This window comes from Lepisosteus oculatus, chromosome 20 (assembly GCF_040954835.1).
Source record: "Lepisosteus oculatus isolate fLepOcu1 chromosome 20, fLepOcu1.hap2, whole genome shotgun sequence".
Classification (NCBI taxonomy): domain Eukaryota; kingdom Metazoa; phylum Chordata; class Actinopteri; order Semionotiformes; family Lepisosteidae; genus Lepisosteus; species Lepisosteus oculatus.
The window spans coordinates 15,276,282-15,298,152 of NC_090715.1; the positions used below are offsets into that span (position 1 = coordinate 15,276,282).

The 21,871-nt window shown below is 42.5% G+C and overlaps 1 protein-coding gene and 1 long non-coding RNA gene across 3 annotated transcripts in view; one reads left to right on the forward strand and one right to left on the reverse strand.

Moving 5' to 3' along the window:
* Positions 1–299: 299 nt before the first annotated feature.
* The window catches only part of LOC102688619 (BTB/POZ domain-containing protein kctd15), a 30,583-nt gene continuing 9,011 nt past the window's right edge, over positions 300–21,871 (reverse strand). For both annotated transcript variants that reach the window (XM_006641155.3, XM_015368304.2), the window contains exons 3-5: positions 18,408–18,552; positions 12,059–12,364; positions 300–5,149 (exon numbers count right to left, since the gene is read on the reverse strand). In XM_006641155.3, coding sequence (XP_006641218.1) covers positions 4,991–5,149; positions 12,059–12,364; positions 18,408–18,552 — 610 coding nt within the window. In that variant the 3' untranslated portion in view covers positions 300–4,990. The remainder of the gene's footprint in view (positions 5,150–12,058; positions 12,365–18,407; positions 18,553–21,871) is intronic.
* LOC107080017 (uncharacterized) lies at positions 5,109–11,416 on the forward strand. Its single transcript, XR_001480908.2, has 4 exons — positions 5,109–5,189; positions 9,221–9,412; positions 10,186–10,304; positions 11,146–11,416. It is a non-coding gene; the product is annotated as an uncharacterized lncRNA (long non-coding RNA).

Consider the following 21,871-nt stretch of genomic DNA (forward strand, 5'->3'; position numbering starts at 1 on the left):
CTTAGCTAAACAATTTAAACATGTTCCAAAAGTATGTAACTATTGTACCTCTTAGCTCCACAGACCCCCAGAATGGTCATTCTCTTAGAAACACCTAAAGGGACTTGGAACAAACATTAAATAAACATACCATTCTTTTATTAATGCAAATAAAATGTTGAAGACATTGCAAATGAACACATGCCCTTTACTACTATTGTCTAATTATTAAAACATTTCATTAAATAATATACATTTGCACCTAACTGTACCTTGAAATGTTTTTGTGGAAAAAAACAACAACAAAAAACTCCAGTATGTACACACATATTGCTTGCAAATTTTTAATTCCTGACAAATATTTTTTTCAGGAAATTTTAAATAGGACTTGGAGGTTCTCGTTTTTCCATTTATTTTATACCAAGCGCACACTCAAACCTAAAGTCCCATTACAGTTTAATATACAAATAGCTATACAAGTCACTAGTCTTTAGACTAAATAGAATACAGAGAAGTTGTACACTTCCTGGGGACTGTGGCTTAATCTCTGATCTCCAGGGGTACAGGAAATGTTGAAGTAGACATGTACATAACACTTTTTTCTCATTTTTTGTGGTATTTTTTTTTACAAAAATGCATCATATACAACTCTACAGATATTTTACACACCAAAATTTCAAAATTCAACAAGTCTGTAAGTTTGGAAAGAACAGATTTATTTTTTTGTCTTACTGTATTGTGGAATGTGGGAGCTTTGTCTAGGGTTGAAAAAACTGTTGCAGCCAGGTCAGTATGAATCAAGGAGGAACAAGCAATGTGAGAGATACAGGTCAGAAATTCAGGAAAGACCCTCACTATCTGCTACTCTTTCATTTTGGATATTGCTTGCTGTTCAAGAGAACTTTTTCTCTAAACATGAGACAATATTATAATAAATATGATGGGCTTCATTTTTTTTTTCAGTGTTAGCGGTTCCCTAGTTCTCCAAGGAGAACATGCAAGAAGAAAAGTAGGCTTGTCACTCCTTAACTTGTGAAGAGTTCAGCTGCCACAGCAGCACTGCAAACAAGACCCTTATCCTTGTTCTCACTGACACAGCAGTAGAAGCCCCTAGGTAACGCAAGTAGTGGGGTGGGCTTGAAATCCCCCAACTGCAGATGAAAAGGGTGTTTGGAGATTCCCTTTATTTGACTGGCTGCTGAGCCCCAGCCCTGCAGTGTCCACAACTGAGTGAGAAGATAAAGGAAACTTGACCACAGCTCCTCAGTGAGTTGAGGATTGTACTAGGAGCTAGAGTGACCCTGCTATTAAGGGCTTTTTGTTGCTATGTAATTAATGATCTAACAAGAAAACAAAAGAAAGTCCAGCTAATTAAAAGTCATATTTGCCTCTGATTTTCTTTACATGGTATGTCCCCCCTCCAATTCTTCAACAAGTTCCTCTTGCATTTCAATTTTTTTTTTAGGTTGAACTATTTCTCTTCTGTATTCAGAAATAGCTGTGGTCTTCTTTTATCTATCTGTCGAGAAGAACCAAGAATTCATTCCCCACTCACTCTGATAGAGCTGGATGTTGTCGGCCTTTCTAGTGGAATTGTTTGATCCTCGTGCATGAAGCAGAATGCCCTAACCAGTGTGTGCCATCGTTGGATCTTAATCCATTGCCCAGCCTGCCCTAGTATTTGAGAACCATGTTGGGAGATTTTCATTCTGTGTTTAGCTGCTGTTTCCTTTAAAGAGGGACACTCAGAAAGCTGATGAGGAAGCCCTAATTGCAGGACTCCAGTAAGACTGCCAGAGTAAAATGAGATGCAGTCCGTTAACCAGCATTTTCAAAACGGACCCGGCAGTGTGTGATTTCGACAATCCAGTATTCAATAATGGATTTAATTTATCAGAGGTTTCTTGCGCTTACTCATCTCATGTCGGGGTAATATATTTAGACTGAGAAGACTGAAGAATGGCACAGCATTCTGGTTTAATCTGGACCTTGGTCTCATTAAATGAGTTTCACACTGATCGTTTATTTACCACAGTGGATTTTGAAGCAAACAAGCAAGGACTGAATATAGTCCTGTTTTGTTTCTACATTAATTTTTGGAAGTAGTGTAAAGAAAAATCTTTCTGCTGGCCTTCAGAATGCGTTTTGATGGGAGAACATTATGATTTCTGCTCCAGATTCAAATCAGTCCAAACTAACCATGTAAGATCATAAAACAGTCTCCCAGCTCGATGAGCACCACCTTCAAGATAATTGTTCTTTGAGAAAGAATCTCTCAGTGTTGGCACATCAGTGCAGTGTTTCCTAGGAACAGAAAATTCAGTTTTGGAATGTTTTTTTTTGCAGTTATGATATGCCCTTAATTTTTTTCCTCTGCTTTTTGATAAATTTACATGAATTACGTACTTAGCTATTCCACTGTTTTGCCCAGAGAAACAACATGACGTTTCTGGGAGTCTAGCTGGAAACGAAAACTGAATCATTACTAAGAGAGTTGGCAGAGCTCAAGCAGGTATTATCAGCTATGAGCAGCTCAAGTGAAAAGATTCTGCTCACCTCAGAAGTGACAGTGCACGTTTAGATAGCCTGCTCTTTAAAAATCTCCAGCATTTCCATAGAGCTTTACATTATATGGTTACTTAAGTTTCCATTAACAATCTATGTTATTCTAGTTTGGTAGCTCAATCAGCACAGGCTCTCTTTAGTGAGCAGGTGGAGCCTTATGTAGTGATCATCACCTGTTTGAGCCTGGAGTGGGACCAGAGATGACCGAAAGGGATTCCCAAGGCAGATCAGGCATCAGTGGCAGAATGGTGCTGAGGGTAGATGGGCTTCAGTCGGCCTGGGTACAATCACTTTGTTCTGGAACGGCAACCCCTGTGACTTTTGAGAGCCCTGTGAGCTTCCTGCCGAGTTGTAGGCACGAGCTGCATCGCTCCTTCTGTCAGCGCTAGACCTCCTGCCTGCTCTTTGCGGACCACAATGTGGAAAATGGCCAGCGGCTCTTACAATTGTCTATTCTGTAGCGAAGTGTGCATGGTCCTACCATGCGAGTGAAAGGCAAATAACCTTAAGGAGGGATATTGGAACAATTTTTTTTTTTGCTTGTTTCAGCTACTTGCTGACTTTTCCATCCTCTGGAGTAAGAGGGCTGTGTGACAGGTACAGTAAGGGAAAGGGCGAGAACAGTGAGAGTTGGAGGAGCTCTGGTTGCCAGGTAACGGCGGCCCACACCCTCTGACGGCGGATTGACCTCGATCGCACAAGCCGTGACGCAGCAGAGTGAAATCTGAAGCTCCGTTCCAGACTTTGCCACCGCTTCAGGTAGTTCCTGCGCGCAGCTTCAGGTTATGGCTCGACGACATAAAATAAATGGTGCTGGTTATGCCACAATGAGCTAGTCACTTAGTTCTCCAAGAGCTCTTGGTTCTGTGAAAGACAATTTCATCAGAAAAGAACACAACTGAGGGCAAAGCAGGAATCGGGTTGTCAGCAAAATCAGGGTGACTTCCTGTGCTGCAGTTTCTGAAATCTCCTGTCGGTTAACATCGTCTTGTGACCTTTCAGGGCCCTTGATGTCCAAGGTCAAGCAAGGCAGTTTTTGATGCAAGAACTGTGCAGATTTTTACAACCACAACATTGAACATCAATACTAAAATAATTTAACACGATTTCTTCTTTTTTTAAAAATCCATTTAAGTTAAAGGTTTTTTGAGGTCTATTTTAAGTAAACCTTAAAATGATACAGTTTATTAAATCTGTTTGAAAGTTAAATCATTATCATATTTCGCCTGGTCTGAGCACATATGCAGATTGAATCAGTAATAGAATAATGTTTAAGAGATAATTGTGAAGAAAATCCTGTAAAGTAAATATCCTATATTTTTTATGTCTGGTAGAAGATATTTTGGAGGCCAATGGTTTAAAAATATCATAGGAAAAGCTTTTACAAAATATCCAGGTTCCCCCGAAGCCCTATTATAACAATGAGGCCTTCTTCAGCTCTGAATGCATTACCAGCTAGATCGCTTTAGCCATGTAGCCTAAAGACATAATAGTATTTCTACAGCCAGTGCCAAGCAGCTCCTACTTCTGCTCTTAAACTAAATGACTTTTGAAAACAACTTTTAGAAATCCTTCATATGGAAAATAATAATAAACCAGTAAATCATAATAGTAATAAGAGAGCAAAAGACTAAAACATATGGCGATATAAACACTTGAAACAAGCCAATGAATTTAGCTTTGGGAACCGAAAAAAACAGAGCAGTGCATGCTGGATAATTTGATCGAAAGCCCATTCATTTACATTTCACAGTGTTCAACTGAGCAGGGCCTGGATGTGTCTCTCCTCTGAATACTCGAACCCTAGTCTGAGGGCATCAGCTTTTCCAGTTGGCAACGCTTCATCTGGTCAGAGAGGAACCAGTGAGGGACTCAGCAAGAAAAGCAGGTGCTGACTTGCTCAAACAGCCCGGTCCTCTCTGGTTCCTGGAGCCATCGTCGTGCTTCGGGTCAGTGGATACAGCAGAAGGAGCAGACACAGAGAGGAGAGGCGCCAAGGACGTGCTGAAGTGAGGGAAGAGCTTCCATTCTTTCGCCAAGCCAGCGCCGTCCTCAGGCGCAGGCCTGTGTGTCGAATGCCGAGTTGGGGGTGGTGAAAAAAAAGGAGCAAGGGCTTCGTTACGAAGTTGAAATGATTCAGGAGAGTTGTCTTTTTCTTTTCTTTTCTTTTTTCACAGTCCCTTGTTAAACTTCTTCTGGACGGAATCTCAGTCCTTTCCTTGTGTCTCCCCAGAGATTTGAAATTACATTCCCTTAACGAGTCGCGTCGTGCTGAGCAAGCTCAGTGAAGAACAGTGCGCAAGAGCGGGCAACTGGAAATCCAGGTCTGGTAATACTTTGGTTGCCGTTTGGTTTTAAATTCGTGGTGGGTGGGGTTTCCTTTTCGTTCTTCGTGTGTTCTCAGTCTCCACCTCGAGCAGCCAGCAGCTCCTGCTCCTGGCTCTGCCTAGTCAAGGGGCTCCTGCTTTATTCTAATGGGTGTTGTGGTGGGCTGACACCTCCTGTCTTCGCGACACAGCACGTACTCGCTGAACTGCGAGGAGTCCACCCCTCCGCCACAGGACGCGGCCACACTGAAGCCCTTCTGGAAGAGGCGTTCCAGCACCTGGGGGAGACGACAAGCACAGCGGTCAGCATGAAAACGCGTGAGTGCAGCCCTCATCCAGGACCGTAATGCACCAGTAGTAGAAAGTTGCTTTTTCTATGGGAAAATCTCAAGTGAACTGTTCTGCATCTCTAGAATTTCCCCAGGCGCACTCATACTGCTGCACGTTGCGGATCTGTCCATAAATGACCTGTGTTTAAATTTTCACCAGAGTGAATGTGATGCGAGTTTCTGGCTGGGATGAGATCCTTGGATCAATTAGCTTCCCAATATGAAACGGGGTAGATGGGCCGTTTGACCTACAGTACTTGTCTGTGACATTTCTTTTCCATCCATCCATCTCCTAACCACTCTATCCAGTACAGGGTCAAGTGGGAGCCAGAAACTATCCCAGCAAACTATGGGTGCAAGGTGGGATACACCCAGGGTGGGACACCAGTCCATCAGAGGACACATACAGACACAAACAGGCGCTCACTCACACCGGGCCAGTTTTCCCAGAAGCCAATTAACCTACCAGTGTGTGTTTGGACTGGTGGAGGAAACTGGAGCACCCAGAGGAAGCCCATGTGAACAGGAGGAGAACATACAGACTCTTATGTCCTTATGAATCTGGGTGACATGGATCAGTTGGATGACATGCTCCAGTTTTCTAGGTTGGCTTGGCCTGATCAAGGCGCAAGTACTGAGTGATGGGAAAAGATCCTGAATTTCTCTCAGGCAGGAATTGCAATAGGGATTCACTGGCAAGAGGGCCTTGCTTTGCGGGGCTTGAGGACACAGCTTTCATAGACAACCGCTGGATAACAACAGCATCCCGACTTTCACTTGTGAAACAATACCGTTTTTTCCCTAAGTATATTTTAAGAACTATAGAAAAAGATACCATTTTAAAAAATGGTGCTGTTTTGTCTCTGTTGTAAGTACATCCCTTTAAATTTCCCTGGAATTGCATTTGCTTATTCTCTGTTCTCTTTTTAAGTGTATCCAGCCTAAAAATTAAAGGTCTTTCCTAGAGCTACAATGTAAGACGTAGCTTGAGACAGGCAACAAAAAAAATGAATGGTGGCTTTACTTATCATTAAGGCTGCCTTTTGTTTCTTGGGCTAAGTGACAATTAGTCCTCATCCCTTAGTGTTGCATCTTGTTGTGCAACTCACCGGAAGGGACTAGCAGCCTGCTTGTTAAGGAATTTTAAAAGGCACACAAACAGATACAGTGCATGCTAAATGGGGCTAAACTTTCAGCTGCTTTTCATCACACTGAAATAATTGCCGATCATGAACTTGAAGATGTTTTGCTTTAATGCGTCTTCCCCTTCAGAGATGAACTAAAAGATGGCTTAAGGTTTCAGCTGAGGAACGACCGCTTCCATCACCCAATAAACACCATGACAATGACTTTAATGTTCATTTGAGGGGAAAAGTGCCAACAGAAGGCTTATATTGAACTAAAGGCACTCTCTAATTAAGAAACCTGCATTCGCATCAAACACTCAAGCTTTCAGACAGGAGATGGAAAAGAATAACGATTATGTAAATTGTATTACGCTATTTGCTTTGATTATTGCATCACATTGTGTTTTTGCAGTCAATTGAAACACATCTAACTTTGCCAGAAAATCTTTTTTTTTTGTACAACTTCCTGGCTGAAGAAGAATATATATCTACAAGATCTTACTGTGATTTGAGTTTCACTCAAAAAAGCTAATATCCACACATCCCCCAGAAACGGGGAGACATAATTTGTCTCAGTTTGTTTGTCTTAAAAAAGGAAGTCGAGTATATTTCAGCTCTTTCAATACTGTCATTTTCAATCGATGGCCGTAGGTGTTAATTGAATATTGAATATTGACAGATATGGCCTTGACCGATGAGACAGCGATTGAAATCACGGTAATCCATATACTTATTTCTACACAGTTAAATAATTATTGATATTATTTGTGTTTTGAAAACAAAACTGGCATATGTTTAATCAGAGAAATTCACTGCATTTTGAAATGGCTGGGTAATTGGGTTCTTAGGGTTGAGGATCTGTTCGTTTATCAGGCTGGTAAACCATTTCAGCAGACCCTTTACTCCAAAATATCGGCAATGCATATATTTTTTTTTTTACAAGACAGCTTTTGTCCACCTAATCTCAGATAGAAACTTGGGGGATAACTGTGGAATATTTACCACAGTTATTTATATAAACACCCTACTTATTTTAGAACTGAAGGAAGATTTGTTTCTCTTCTTCTGGTGCAGTGTTTGAAATTGTGAATCAGGCTGCGAGGAACTAGGTGAAGCCTGAGAGATGCGTCTTCTCTCTTGGCCCCAACAAGTTCACCACAGCACAACTGAAAGTTTCTTTAACGTTAAAAATGCCGCCTCAGACGAGCAGCCATGTTAACCGAGTCGCCTTCTCTTCCTCTAAACTGCTCCTTCTTTCAGAATACCTTTGAAGCGCACTGACAAATCAGTGTGATGGAGATCACAATACTGCTACTAGTATTGGAATTGCTCTGGGGATAAATAGAGGACTTCGCTTCCTCCCGAACCACATCTCATCCATCAAAACCAAAAGAAACAAAAAAAAACAAAAAGAAATCACAGCAGATCAACCTTATGGCTGAAAACACAGAAGTGATGTAATATTGATAGCCACCAGTGTAATTTGTACCGCTCTCCAGATAGTTCATTTTGTAGTGCACATCACAGCACAGGAGAGGAGCCCGATCCTGGGAAGACAGCTTCAGCACAGGACTGCGTGACAGATGTCAGAGCTGCTGTTCTGAGACTTGCTGTGGGAGGCCAACTTTGTTCAAATATAAATTGCAAAACATGACTGAAGGCTCCCATTGTAGTTTCTCCTATTTTATTTTTGTGTTATAGCTTTGAGCTGGGTTTTCTGTGGTGCTAAAAAAAACACAAATTTATTCAATTCTGTACTTAAAAGTTCCTATGATTTGCGGATTGTATCCCTGTGGCATCACATTTATTTGATACAAGTGCAGAAATTCTCAAGAATAGTACATGAAAGTGTGGATTAAACATTCTTGTGATAATTGACCATTTATATGAATAGGTAATGCCATAAACATACTGGGCAGACTATCGGAAACACTCTGGAGGGTCAGTCCCATGATCCACAATGACTGTAACATATTAGTAAATTACTCCATTTTCCCTGTAATCATCTTTTTCTTAATAGAATAACAAAGCCTATCTGTAATTCTACAAATAAATGCAGTTAAAGAATTTCCACAATTTGGTATCTCCGATATTCCTCTAGCTTCTTCTAAATGCAGACATTATACTTTGTAAACTCTCTCAAAGCAAAGGCTGCATCTTGATAATTTTTATCGTCCTCTTGGACATGGTCTGTAAAAATTGAAGATGCTCAGAGAGCGATTTCACAGGCTTTGTTTCTACAGGGAAAAAAGCATCACAAATATTCTGGAATTTAAAACGAACTTCACACTGCAGTAATCTAATCTCGAGTTGTTAGTTTAATTTAATGTTATTGTGCATTTTGTGTTTTTGAGCGCCTGTGGGGAAACCCAGAGGGGTGGACGGTATTCTGCAGCCTGGTCTGTCTGCTCTCCCCAGCTGTTCAGGAGAGCAGCTCCGTGGCACATGATAGTCACCCACAGAGAATTGATCGCTCTACTTCTGTGACATATTAGACTCAGGCCGAAATACCTTGTTTCTTTCGAAAAACACAGCGTGAACACACTGTACGTCTGGGAGCTGTGCCTCTGTCACTGTGGCGGAGGAAAAGCAACATGCTCGGTGATCCAAGCGCTCGATCAAAATGATCTATGGAGGGAGCAGCCGTGCTTCTCCGGCTTTGGGATTGCTCACACTCACCTGTGACGTTTTCTTTTCTACCTGGGCCAGTATTTCAGGAAATGTTTTGCTTGTGCCGACCCAGCAGGGCCGGATTAAGGTCCTGTGGTAGAGGCATTTTTAGGGGGAATGGAATGGGTAAGCAAAATCATTTAATCATCCTGAATGTTTTTTTCCAGATCCTTGCTATATAAATTCGTTTAGGAAGAGATCTTTCTTACTGTTTTTATCATAGAGATAAAGCAGAAATAAATCAGCAGAAATGAAAGGAAGATCTAAGGAAGTCCATGGACTGTTCGGGCCCTCACCTGCTCGGCCTGGCTTTCCCATTCCAACGGAGGGAAAGGTTATGAGCATGTGGCTGGTGGGACCTGGCGGGGAGTGGAAACCTCAGATCTTGTATTTATACCAGTAGTCCGCACAGCAGGTGACTGGTAGGATGTGTGCTGTCTTTCTCATAACCTTCCATTATTCCATTATGTTTTTCCTAAGTTTTCTCTTCCTGGAATGAAAACGCCTTTAATTTAAAAGGCTTTCTAAGTTAAAACAGCGTTTAACTGCTGACTTAGGTTCATGTGATATATCTTTAAATGTGGTGTGTACAGTTCGCAGTCCTTAACGCACTCCTGTGTAAGAAGGTCCCTTTGAAATGAGTGTGACGTCACCACTTTGAGATGAAAGTTCTCACAGAAGAGACTTCCCGTATTCCTCCAGATTCTCTTCCCACAGTGCACAGCATTTAAATATCCCCCGATCGCACTTAAACAGGCCCTCTCAGAGTCTGTCTCAGGAAACCAAGGCTCACCAGGGTGGGGCTCTGTTATTTACTGGGCATTCTTCCAGAAATGCAACCAAATCACTGCCACCTGATCCTGTTGTTAAGATTAGTATTCGTTTTTTTTTGTAGTTTCATGTAACAATAGGCCAAGACAAGCTCTGGGGTGGAGTCATTTGTTCAAAAAAATCAGTCACAAAAAAACCACAAATTTTCTTCCTTTCTTCCTCCCTCCTTGAAATCATTGATCTTGCCCTGCAATCTTTTTTTCCTTAGAAAGAGTAATGCTCTTAAAAATCGCTCTTCATTTTAGCAATAGACAAAGCCTCTCACAAAAGACTTTTTGAAGCCCCGTATGCCAGAAAAATTGGGAGTGTCAGTAAGGGAATGAAAGCATTTACTTAACCTGTCTTTCAATATCATAGGCCCTCTGTAAGATGTGAAGGCGAAAATACGACAGAAATGAATCGGATCCCACTTCATGTGAAGATTATTTAAGCAGAGCGAAATCCGAGCTGAGCTGAGGACTGCCTACATTAACCAGGTAGAATTGAAAACAGACCCCAACTGTGAAAAATGTTGTGTTAGTTGATGCCGCCAATTAATTATATTGCAAGCCATTTAAAAATCTATAAAAAGAAGTATAAACCAGTTTAGGTTGTTTGAGAAATTCTAAGTACGGTATTAAAAAATGCAATACATGTATTTAAACTGCTCGAGGCAGCTCTTAGATTGGAGTCTTTTTAAAAAGTGGAGCTATGTCTTAAAAAGAAGTAAAGTATAAATTATGCATGTCATTTTTTTTCCTTTCTCCTTTTTATTTTCCACACAACGCGACCAAGACTCTTTTTCTTTTTTGCTGTTCGCTTTTCTATTACCCCCCGATCCCCCCAACTAGTCGCGCCCCCTGCGCAGGCGGCTGCGGCTTCTCGGGTGCCAGCAGACCTGACAGTTCCGGGCAGATGTGTCTCGGGCGGGGCGGCCCGATCTCCACACCTCTCCCCCCTCCTCCCCCCCAGTGTCAACACACCTCCTTCCCAGACACGGCAACAGCAGGCTACCTGCCAGCCCCGTGCAACTGTCTCTCTCACCTTCTCAGCTTGGGGAGGTGAAAAAGCCACCCAAATTTAAAAAAAAACACACACACACACAACAAAACAACAAACTACCTGTTTCCAAACCAAATGAAACTCGTTTGCCTCACTGGTTTTGAGGTGCGCTGGGACGTACGTGTTTGGATATTACACAGTTAGAAGGTATCGACACCTCAACGACAGCAAGGGAAGAGTGAAAGTGTCAAAACTATTTTTATCTGGCAATCGCATCTCATCTTTTTTTTTTTTAATAATCTGGAAACGACAATTATTTTATTATATCTCTTCTAGGTGTGGGATTTGTTTTTTAAAACTCGGCTCTCTCGCAACGACGTCCTGTTTGGAAAGGATTGGAGACGCACGGGTGGTGCTTCACCATTGATCCTGTCAGAGCCGTCGGCCAGCTGATTCGCTGATCCTTCCCTGGCTCCTTACAGGAGAGTTAGCGCTGACTGGACGAGCAATGCGTTTCTCAAGCCTGCAGGCGCCCAGCTCCTCACTGGAGTCCCTTTTAATGGGATACAGCCCAGGCCAAATAATTCCAACTCCTCCAGATCACGGCTGGTATAGATCTAGACACCACATTGAACAATAAATATCTGCAATGATAAAAGCTCTTCAGGACAGGAGGATGGATAACGTTAAAGAAGGACAATCCAGGACCAACACACTCTCAAAAGGCCGCCATATAAAAGTTGTAAATGTGATGTTACAATTTCTCTTTGCACTCACTGCCTGTATACAGAATAAACCAGAGAAAATGGCGGCCTCTGTCTGTCGTCTTACCTGGAAATGTTCCCGATCCTACACTTCTCACAGTGCCCCCTGTAAGTATTGACAGGACCGCCGTACAGAATCATAAGGGAGTCAACTGGCAAAGCAGCAGGGGCTTCCTAATGCCGGAGCCTCTTAGTTTCAGGTCAAACTTGCTCTCTTGTTTTCATAATGGGAAGGTTAGCCCTCCATTATAATAACCGCGTGGCCTATTTCACTGTGCTCCTGAAAGGCTGGTTGGCACTTCGAGCTTTAACAGGTCACTCGAAATCTCCACCCGTTCCCCGGCTGGAAACATACAAGCGGGAAAGGCCCAGGCAAAACCAGTCCAGAAAACCCCGAAAGATATGGCTATCCCAGGATTAGGAGTCCCCCGAACACCGCGTGGAAGTCGGAAGCCATCCCCGCCTCGTAGAAATAAGCCGGTTACCTGCACAGAGTTCAGCCTGCAGTAGCCGTTGAGGGGAAACCGGATGACGTGGGTGGGGTCCTGGTTCCAGCCGGCGTTGACGGAGTTGCACATGACGTCCCCGGTCTCGGGGAAGACCTCCTCGATCAGCACCTTCTCGCCGCTGAGCGCGATCCTCTCGCCCAGGTCGGGCGTCACCCGCACCACCAGGCAGTCGCAGGGCTGCGCGAGCTTGCGGTGCTCCGTCTCCTGCTTCCACCTCTCCAGCTCCTTGATCATGGGCGTCAGCTGGTAGTAGCGGGCCTCCTCGTAGAGCAGGCTGAAGTCCTGTCGCCATGGAGACACCACGAGGGCAGGTTAGGAGGGGCGGGTATCTGCTGCCCAGCTGCCAGACTGGTTTCACGTTTGGCGTTCGTTACCAGCAACACTTGATAATAATCGCTTATTCTAATACAGCACTTTTCTGGACACGCCCCTCAAAGCGCCTCACGGGTAATGGGGAACCCCTCCACAGCCGCGACCTGGAAGATGCAACAGCGGCCAGAGTGCGCCAGTCCACTCCCCACAGACCAGCTCTCAGTGGGGACCAGAACAGAGTGATGGAGCCAGTTCAGAGACGGGGATTATTAGGAGGCCATGACTGGTAAAGGCCAGGGGGAAGTTTGGTAAGGAGAATAAACTGGCACTTGACATCGGCAAAGACGTCTTTCTTTTTTCTACACTTGCCAAAAACATCGGCAGTTTTGTGAAAATTCACTACGCGTTTCACATGAAAAAGGAAAATATGTCACGTTCAGTCATTCAGTCATTCGGCGATGAAGATTCTGTGAACTCATACTCATACACGCTCATACTAAATATCAGTAGCCCCTCCATGCTTACTGGGTTATACTCTGCAAAGTTTCTTGGGAGCAGTTCCTACCAAATCTAAAACCTCCCTGTTTTTCTCACAGCCGCACAGAAAATTTTCCCTTTTGAAAGTGCCTGTTCAGCAAGCAAACTTACTATTATTTCAGAAAACAATTTAAATGAGCCCCGTCCTTGGATTGATTTTAGAATGCTCACAAGTGAGCGCTTTAAATCATACAATATGTTATGACTTGTTTTATGTCCTTTTCTTTTCCTATTTGTTTTTAAATGTCTCTGTTAATTCTTCTTATACCTGGCCTACATTTCCCTGCTGGACTCATGCCATCAGAAACATGACCTGTGCAAGCACACTTTGAATTAGACTCCAGCCGTGAGCTTCTATTCCTGCAGTATGGTATTCATTTTGCCTTGTACCACTGATTAAAGACCTTGGGCCATGTTTACTTGGGAAGACCAGCAAGTCAAAGTAATATAAATAAAGTGTAAATGATAAGCATTCATTGCCCTGCACACAAGTCAGTTTACGGATATATAAACGCTTGTGGTCGGCTGGGACAGCCGCAGCTGTAGATTGAAAGAATCAGTATGGCTCGTTCCACCACAGCACTCAAACAGGTCTGGACTGAGCCATTTGGCTAAACTGCTGCATGTCTTTGAGGGAGATGGTGAAAGACCAGACAGATTGACTGCGTTCTCCCCCAGTCATGTTTGCGGGAGGTAATATCCCAACCCGCCATCTTTCAATTTCCCACCAGACCAGATGGCACCATTGCGGGATACTACCATTAAAAGCCTCACTAAAGCACAGCAAACCATCCACACATATGGTGAGGCTCGCCATGACTCTTCCTGACCCACAGCAGGCAGACTGCACGCAGCGCAGTCTGGATTCTCATTCAGAAAAAGCATGAAAAAGTTTCCTGTTTATCAAGCACAGGGCCAACGGAAAGTGAATTGACCCATCGGTGGCTCCTGGTTATATCTCAAATATTTGGGATCAGTTTGGATTTCAGAGTTTTTTTCACATCAAACAGCCCACATATTATCCACATGGAATGTGTGGAATGTGTTTCAACCTGGATGGGCCAAAACAGATCAGAGGCCTGTCCAGGCACACCTGATAAAGGTACCGGCGCTTGTCCTGCTCCCTCTTCTCCCTGACCTGGAAGCTGAAGGCTGGCCTGGGTACAGTGGTAGCTGATCTGAGAGCAGGGGCTAGAGCTACAGTTCGCCCGTGCAGGCTGCTCAAGCCCAATACCTTCTCCCTCCTGCCAGCGCAATTATGAGAGCTTATTAATTCATGCTGCCACAGTTGCATGGTAATGGCCTCCTTCGTATCTATAAAATCCCCCTTCTCCCCATGACTCTGCTCCAGCTGCAGCATTAGAGAGCAGTGACACCGTACATCTCAAGCAGATGTTCTAATATTTAAAATTACTGCATGTGAAGGGTTTCTTTTTTTTCTTCTCCCTCCCTTACTGCTGCTGACAAAACGCATACAGCGATGTTGCCCTTCAGGGTCCTTGCGGTATCAAAGTGTAGCTCCTCATCATTCACAGGTCTGAGGCGAGGGATGGATATGTTTTTAACGGGGGTCTGTCTGCGAGGCAGTTTAGTCATCCTGAGTAGTGCAGAAAACAACAGCGAAATCCTAACCACTGAAGTGGGGATGGAAAAAAAAGACCCAACAGCTCAGTTTTGCTGGCTACCCTGCTGACTTGTAGCTCTGAGACAGAATTCACCAAACCAGTGGCCAGACAGGCCTGTTGTGCTACAAAATAATGATCCCATCCTGATCGCTCACTGCCAGGCAAATTCTCTCAGATAGCAGCCAGTTCTTTGAGCAAACTGGGATAATATAGGCCCTCGAAAAAATGGACACACGCACACAAAAGCAAAAATCAATCAAGTCATCTTCTATTTGTCAGAGGCTCCACAGAATAAGGATTCCTCTCCATTTGCCTCGCAGCCGACATGCATTTCCAGACCCAAATTTAAACTTTGCCTGCAGAAAACCTGCAGCATCTGAAAATGAGGATTAAAATCTGAAAAAAAAACACCTTAAAAATCTCCCGTTGTAACCTTTTTGTTTGGCAATTCAGTACTAGAGAGAAACTGAAACATGTAAAAGAAACTTTTTTCATGTTGTAAGTCTTATTTGATAATGCAGTTTAGGAACAAACAACAGGGTACGACTTTGGCAAGGGGCTCACATAAATACTACTGGGTCTGTTAGATGTACCTGTTCTGCAAGTACACTGGCCTCCCCTGTTTACCATTGTATGAGAGTAAAGACATAAGACTTCATAGCTTATCGCAGTACATGGTAACTGACCTCCGACCCCTGCTTCCTGTACTGGTCAAATAAAAAAATTCCTGGGTTTTGTGTAGCATTTTTACTGTATATTAAATAAGGAAGTGATTACAACATGGCCAAATGTGCACAATTGTAAAACGAAATGAAGCACAAAAAACAGCCTCACTGGGCTGATGCTCTAAAAATACTGCACACATGCCTCTAACATTAGGAGAAGGAAGTTTTTGCTGCTCGTTGTCGAGATTTTTAAATTCCATCCTGACTTTCACATTGATTTAGAAAAACACACAATGCCAATGGCTGCCAGCAGTACAGAAACAAGCCCCTCAGCAAAGGGAGACATGATTTTCTAGAGATAAGGAGATGCTCAATCCGGTCTGACAGTATTTGCATTTTTTCAAGACGCGCACATTGAAAGGTAAGTGAATTTGGAACAACTCATGGAGATGAAACAGTCTAGATCAGTGCATTTACTGCGGTAGTTGTTTGGTAACATCTGAATAAGTGAAGAGAGCTCTGTGAGACTCTACTCTGACGTTTGGCTCTCATACATCCCCGCGTAGTCGTACCTTTTGAGCTTTCAATGTGGTGCCACATGGTTTCTAGTAACCTTAGTCTCAGGGCTGCAGGGAGACAGCTGAGATGGGCTCTGAGAATCCGCAGCCGTGTCAGTTTGAGCAGTTCTGTTGCTTGTTTCCGTGCTGCTTTTCAGAAGAGCGCTGCCCAGTAGATTGTACAGTTTAGCGCAGAAGAAAATCATGTGTGCACCGAGCCTTGGAACAGGAACTAGCGTACAGCTAAAGAAGACTGGGAGGGGGCAGCAATGCATTCAGCTGAGATTGTGACTTCTGATCTGAGTCCCCTCTGTGCCCTGGCATTGCCCCTGCCAATCAGTTACACTTGCGGCCTCTTATCCAGTTTTGCCTGGCACTTGCTTGTCTTTTCTTAAATCGAGTGAGGAAAAAAGAGAGAAAGACAGACAGAGCTACAGCTTAGTTAAGCATCTCACCTGAGAGCTTCACCAATCACTCCTAGTGTACGACTAGAGCTCTGGGCCTCCTCCTCTTCCTTTATTTCCTCGGTAGGCCTTTGCAACACAAATGGTATATTTATTTGTACGTCTTCAGCCCTGTGAGAAACTCTCACAATTTATTCCTTCAGTGTTCTCATTGTTCAAGTGACTGCTGTGCTTGAAAGCAGTTGAGGTCATGTGTTGAAGTTGAAGTTTAAAGGAACTTGTCCAACACAGATCATCGATCAGTGATATCACATGATGAGAAACCTGATTTATACGTTTAACCTTTAAAAAGGAAGCATAGCCTTAAACACAGGGCTATGTCAAAATTCTACTGTTAATTTACTCCTAAACTATAAATCTGACAATTAGTCTGTTGGTTAATGCATCGCACTGCTGTTTATGACATTTTCAGTCTATCAAATTTAGCTAGTTTAACATAAAAATATAAAAAAGGTGTTGAGTTATTCGCTTAGCATGTTTTTTTATTGCTGTTTTGGAAGTGAGCTTTTAGTCAACTATGGACAAACAAAAAATGCCACTGTGCTGCAATAGGCAGATAGTTACACACACAAATGGATAGACCCTCTTCTGCTTGAAAAACTGCTTAAAGGAGGGTGACTTCTTTCTTCCTGTTCCCCTCTTGTTTAAGGAACAATGCAAGACCTAAGAGTCCCCGTTTCAAGTCTGAATCAGATGAGCCTGGTTAGACTCACTCATAAACTCTTAAAATGACTGAAATTCAAAGACGAACCCAAAACGCTCTTGCAATGAAGCTTTACTCTTGGCACAGCCAAGGGACTGCCACAAATAGGTCTGGGGCACTCATGTGTGAGGGAACTCCGGGGCTTCTTCTCATATATACACACTGGACTAAAGGTAACACAGCATGAAAAACACCATTTCTTCTCACAGAGCCTGAACAGGGACACTCATATTGGACATAGTAGGGAGAAATGAAGCAGAAGACCAAACCATCCTTCAGGACCAACCTTTTCTAGTTTTACTGAAAGAAACGGAGCTTCTGTATCCCTTTAGCTTTTAATCAAATAACACTATCCATCCATTTTCTAACTGCTTCATTCAATTCAGAGTCATGGGGGAGCCAGAATCTGTCCCGGCATGCAGTGGACACGAGGCAGGATACACCCCGGACAGGACACCAGTCTGTCATAGGGCTCACCAACACAGGTGTACATACGCACACCAGGGCCAATTCGCCTACCAGTATGTCTCTGGACAGTGGAAGGAAACCGGAGGAGCTCCAGGAGGAAAGCCAGACAAACACGGAGAGAACATACAAACTCCACACAGACAGCACCCCAGGTCCAGGAACTGAACTCAGGGGCACAGGCAACCACACTATTCATTGCCCCACCTTGATACCCCTAGCTACACCAGGGAGCATTTAATCTCTGGTGGAACAAGATTAAATCTGTACCACCCATCAGCATACATGTTGTATTCTGTAAATGCACCCAATATGGGATCGGCACTTATTTTACATCTTTACACTGTTAGTGTGCTATCTCTAGAATGGGCTGCATGAAATGTGATTAAATCTAAGCAGCATGAGTACTGCAAGGTCCAGAGGTAGCTTGAATCAGACTGGACTTGCTCAGCAGTAGGAAATTTTTAATTATCATCTCCAGGATGTGACTGGTGCCAGCAGAGGACATATACTGCACCTCTGACAGCCAGCATTTCTGTTTTTTTCATAATTGTTTCCCACGGTGCTTAGATGCTTCTGGGTAAATTTCACCACGTTTTACGGAAACAGATGCCAAAATATTCTGGCTCACACAAAAAAACCATTTTTAACCGCCTCTTAACACTCTTAACAGCAGTCTGGTTTTGCACTTGAACAAACATTAAGTGCCAAAAAATATATATATATATGACTGACCACGGTCAGTGCTTCGGTCTTTGCTGAGAATAAAGGGTGTTTCTAAACTTTCAAAAAAAATGTTCAAAGTTTTTCTTAAAAGTCTGAAACTGCTATTTTAACCCAGAAAATGACCGAGTTAGCTGTTTCTTCAAAGGGAAAAGAGTGGGAAAGGCACAGAAAACAGAGGACTTGATTCTTCTGTCTCAACAGTCACAGTCCTCTACATTGTTAAGTGCTCTGCCTCGGTCTATTAACAGACAATTCCACACCTGTTCCTTACCTTGAAGTCATCCGGGAGGAGCAGCTTGGATGTCCTGAGGAAGCTAAGAATGTACCGGAATATCTCTCCATCTCGGTCGATGAAGTAGTGCTGTTTCAAACTATCCAGGACAATGGGCTCTGTGCCATTGAACAGGCGGCTTATTCTGGAAAGAAATGGGGGGGAAAAAAATTAAAAACTGAAAAATCCTGTATTCTAATTTCCCACTGTAAAGGGACTTATCCACCTTCTGCTTAGAAGCTCTCCCATTCTCTTCCATTAGAGATGGCTAAATATCACCCTTCTCAGTCCAGGTCCAATCAGATTATTAACTACAGTAACTATCGCCTAATTAATCACATTCGAATTAAGCTGGAAACAGAAATCTTTTTGAATATGGTAATATATTGCTTGAAAGAAGGAGCTACGGAGACGAATGTCTCATATTCCAGGCCTTTGGTTTTGCTATCTTTTCTCTAGCTTTATAACAGTGGTATTTTTTTTAAAAAAATGGTTTTGCAATACTTGCAGCAATAAACAGTGACGGTCTTGGGGGTGCAGTTCAGTAACTGTAGATTAGATGAATGCCCCTGGCATTAAAACATTTAAAGTAAGACATCTAAAAATGCGGAAACAAATAAAATTAAATGAGGGGGCACTGAGAAGCTTTTTAGCTCAATATTCTGTGATGGAATTATGCAGCACAGTCAGTAACGAATGAATTAGAATGCAGCATAGCTGAGACATACAACTTCCATAAAAGCATCGTTCTGAAAAGAGCGAAGCAACTGCTTGAACCCTCAAAAAAATCAAAAGATAAATATCATGATTCTTTAGTCAAGTAGATAAAAAAACAGATCCCATAAATTGCTACTGATATCCACCTTCATTCATAAGCAGACCGCATCCCTTTTGCGGAACTCAAAAAAAGAGAAAAATGCCTTTTTTAATGATGGCTTACCCACCAGAATCTACAAAAGAAGAAGAATGCATGAATTATTGACAGGTACAGAGTAATAAGGTGGGCTTTTTTGCTCTACGTCCTCAGCTGACCCACTAAAAATGAGCAGAAAAAAATAAAAGAGCAATTAGCTCTGATGTTTGCCATGAGGACTAATCAGGAGAGCTCTGGAAATAGAAGCAAAGTTAAATCTCTCAGCCTCTCTCCGCCTCGTGCCTTATGCCTGTAGATAAGGTTGTGCACTTTACTGTCTTTCAGCAACAATGCCTACCAGTTACTTGGCATATTTGGAATGCCTTATTTTTACTCATTCACTCTTTTTCTGCTAAATTCATTTTTAAACATGGGTAAAATATGTTTGATGTGCACGAAGGTGTGAAATGTCAGGGATGATTTCAGGTTGGGCTCACAGTCTAAACCAGCAATTAACTGCCTTTTGTCTCCAGAAGCAGAATGTTCAACTGTACTGCCTTTGTATTCATGGGTATAATGAAGGGGATAATTGCAGAAGGCTATTTTTATGATGAAGTACACATTTCAACAGTGAAAAAAGTTAAACTCTGGAATTGTCAGCCCTCATATAACCTTTCCTTTATATTAAATCTATTGCACAAGGCACTAGGGAGTTCACTAGTGGCACAGGTAGTTTTTTCTGACCTTGTAAAGTGCATCAATATGGAACTGTGACTATTTTATCAGATGCTCCCAAAAGCAATATGTTTCTAACTGTTGAATCAAATAAATATGGAAACCTATTGTTACTGTAAGATTGAAACAATCTAGGACTGCCACATAAAATATTTTTCTCAAGTAGGCCTGAGGCCACATAAGGTTATTGTGAAAACAGATCTTCAGAATGGCTTGGCACAGTAGTAACTAATCACAATCAGAATAACACAATGAATGCTCATTGTAGCAATTATGTTTTTGTTAATTTTCTTACTCCAGTTCACGAACTATTGCTATTTGGTAACTTTGATTTTCTTAAGACCCAGAACTCCAAAAAGGGACAAATTGCAGCTTCCTTAATTTAATTCAAGCAGTCCCAGAAGAAAGCACATGGAATGCTTTGCCACCCTGTTTAAGAAATGGTAGCTATTAGTCACACCCCTGCTGAGGTGTTAACGGTGGCTACTAAATTGCATGGAACAGTAACATAAAAAGTACAATTTTCCTCTTTTTTCTTCCTGTCACTTTTCCTCTGATGTTGTTTTAAAGGTTAAGCTGCTGTTTGTATGAATAAAAATAACATCCCTGGATTTAATTTCGAGACCGTATCATATTTTCTCTGGCTGTTTTCCTGTTTTCTCACTGTTTCATTCCTTCAAGCTTCCCAAATAAGCTTCTTTAACAACAGCTGTTGCTATGGGAAGGGGTCACTGATATCATCACGTTGATGTAACCAGCTCTTTAAATAGCAGTTCAGTGTCAGTACTGGCTCGCTCACACGTCTTCCAAAAATATGTTTTGTGGAAGGTACGCATACAATCTGCAGAGCCCCGAAAATTACTTACCACTGTTAATGACCCATTGTCAGGACAAGTAAGACAGGACAACCACACAAAAAATGAAACGATACATTCATAGACTTGCGTATGGAATGTGTATTACCACCCTGCACAAAATCTGAAACACATTTGGCTACTTCTGCTTCTTGTAGAAGGGTATTTTAAGAAGTCAGAAGACAACACAGCAGTTCGGAGCAGTGGTTGTGGTTCTGGATTAAGGGGTTGTGGGTTCAAATCCCATGCAAGACACTGCTGTAGAATCCTTCACCTGAACTGCTCAAGTAAGACTCCCAGATGTGTAAACGACTGCAAATCTATGTCATTTTGAATAAAGGTATCAACCAAATAAATCACTAGGATAATTTAAGAATGCTCAAGTGTGCCATGTTTATCATTGATTTTCAATCTTAACTTTTGCCACAGTCACAGAGTTGTCCTGAAAATCTCTATACTACATCTCTACATCTATTGTTTCATTCTGAAGCATTACAGAATCAAACTCAGGTTATCCCGTTAATCGAATAACAACTACAAATAAAACAAGGTTTATAGTGCTTAAGTCTCTCATTTAGTAATTTCAAATGAGTCACCCACAGAGAAGACTAGCCTCAACTCCACATCCATGCTCATCCTCCACAGATATACCTGAGAGTCCTGTACCTGAGAACAAATGCAATAAGTCTTATCTAGAATACATGCAATTCTCTTTTTGAAATACAGCTGAGGATTCACCGTATTAATCACACCTCACATTTTGGAGTATACAGCTCTGCTGGCGGAGGGCACCCAACTTGAAGTCCGATCTGGTCTGCACCCCAAACTTGCGTTCTTACAAAGCTGTGCAGTTTTTGCCCTGAGTAAGGGCCATGTGCGAGACACTCACTCTCTCTCCTTTTCTGGAAATCGATGCAAAATGCTTTATAAAAAACCAATACTCATCTCGCAGTTTGCCCGAGGTGATCTTTTCTCATATGGTCTTGCAATTCTTCCAGCTAGAATTTTCACCAAGCTCGCTC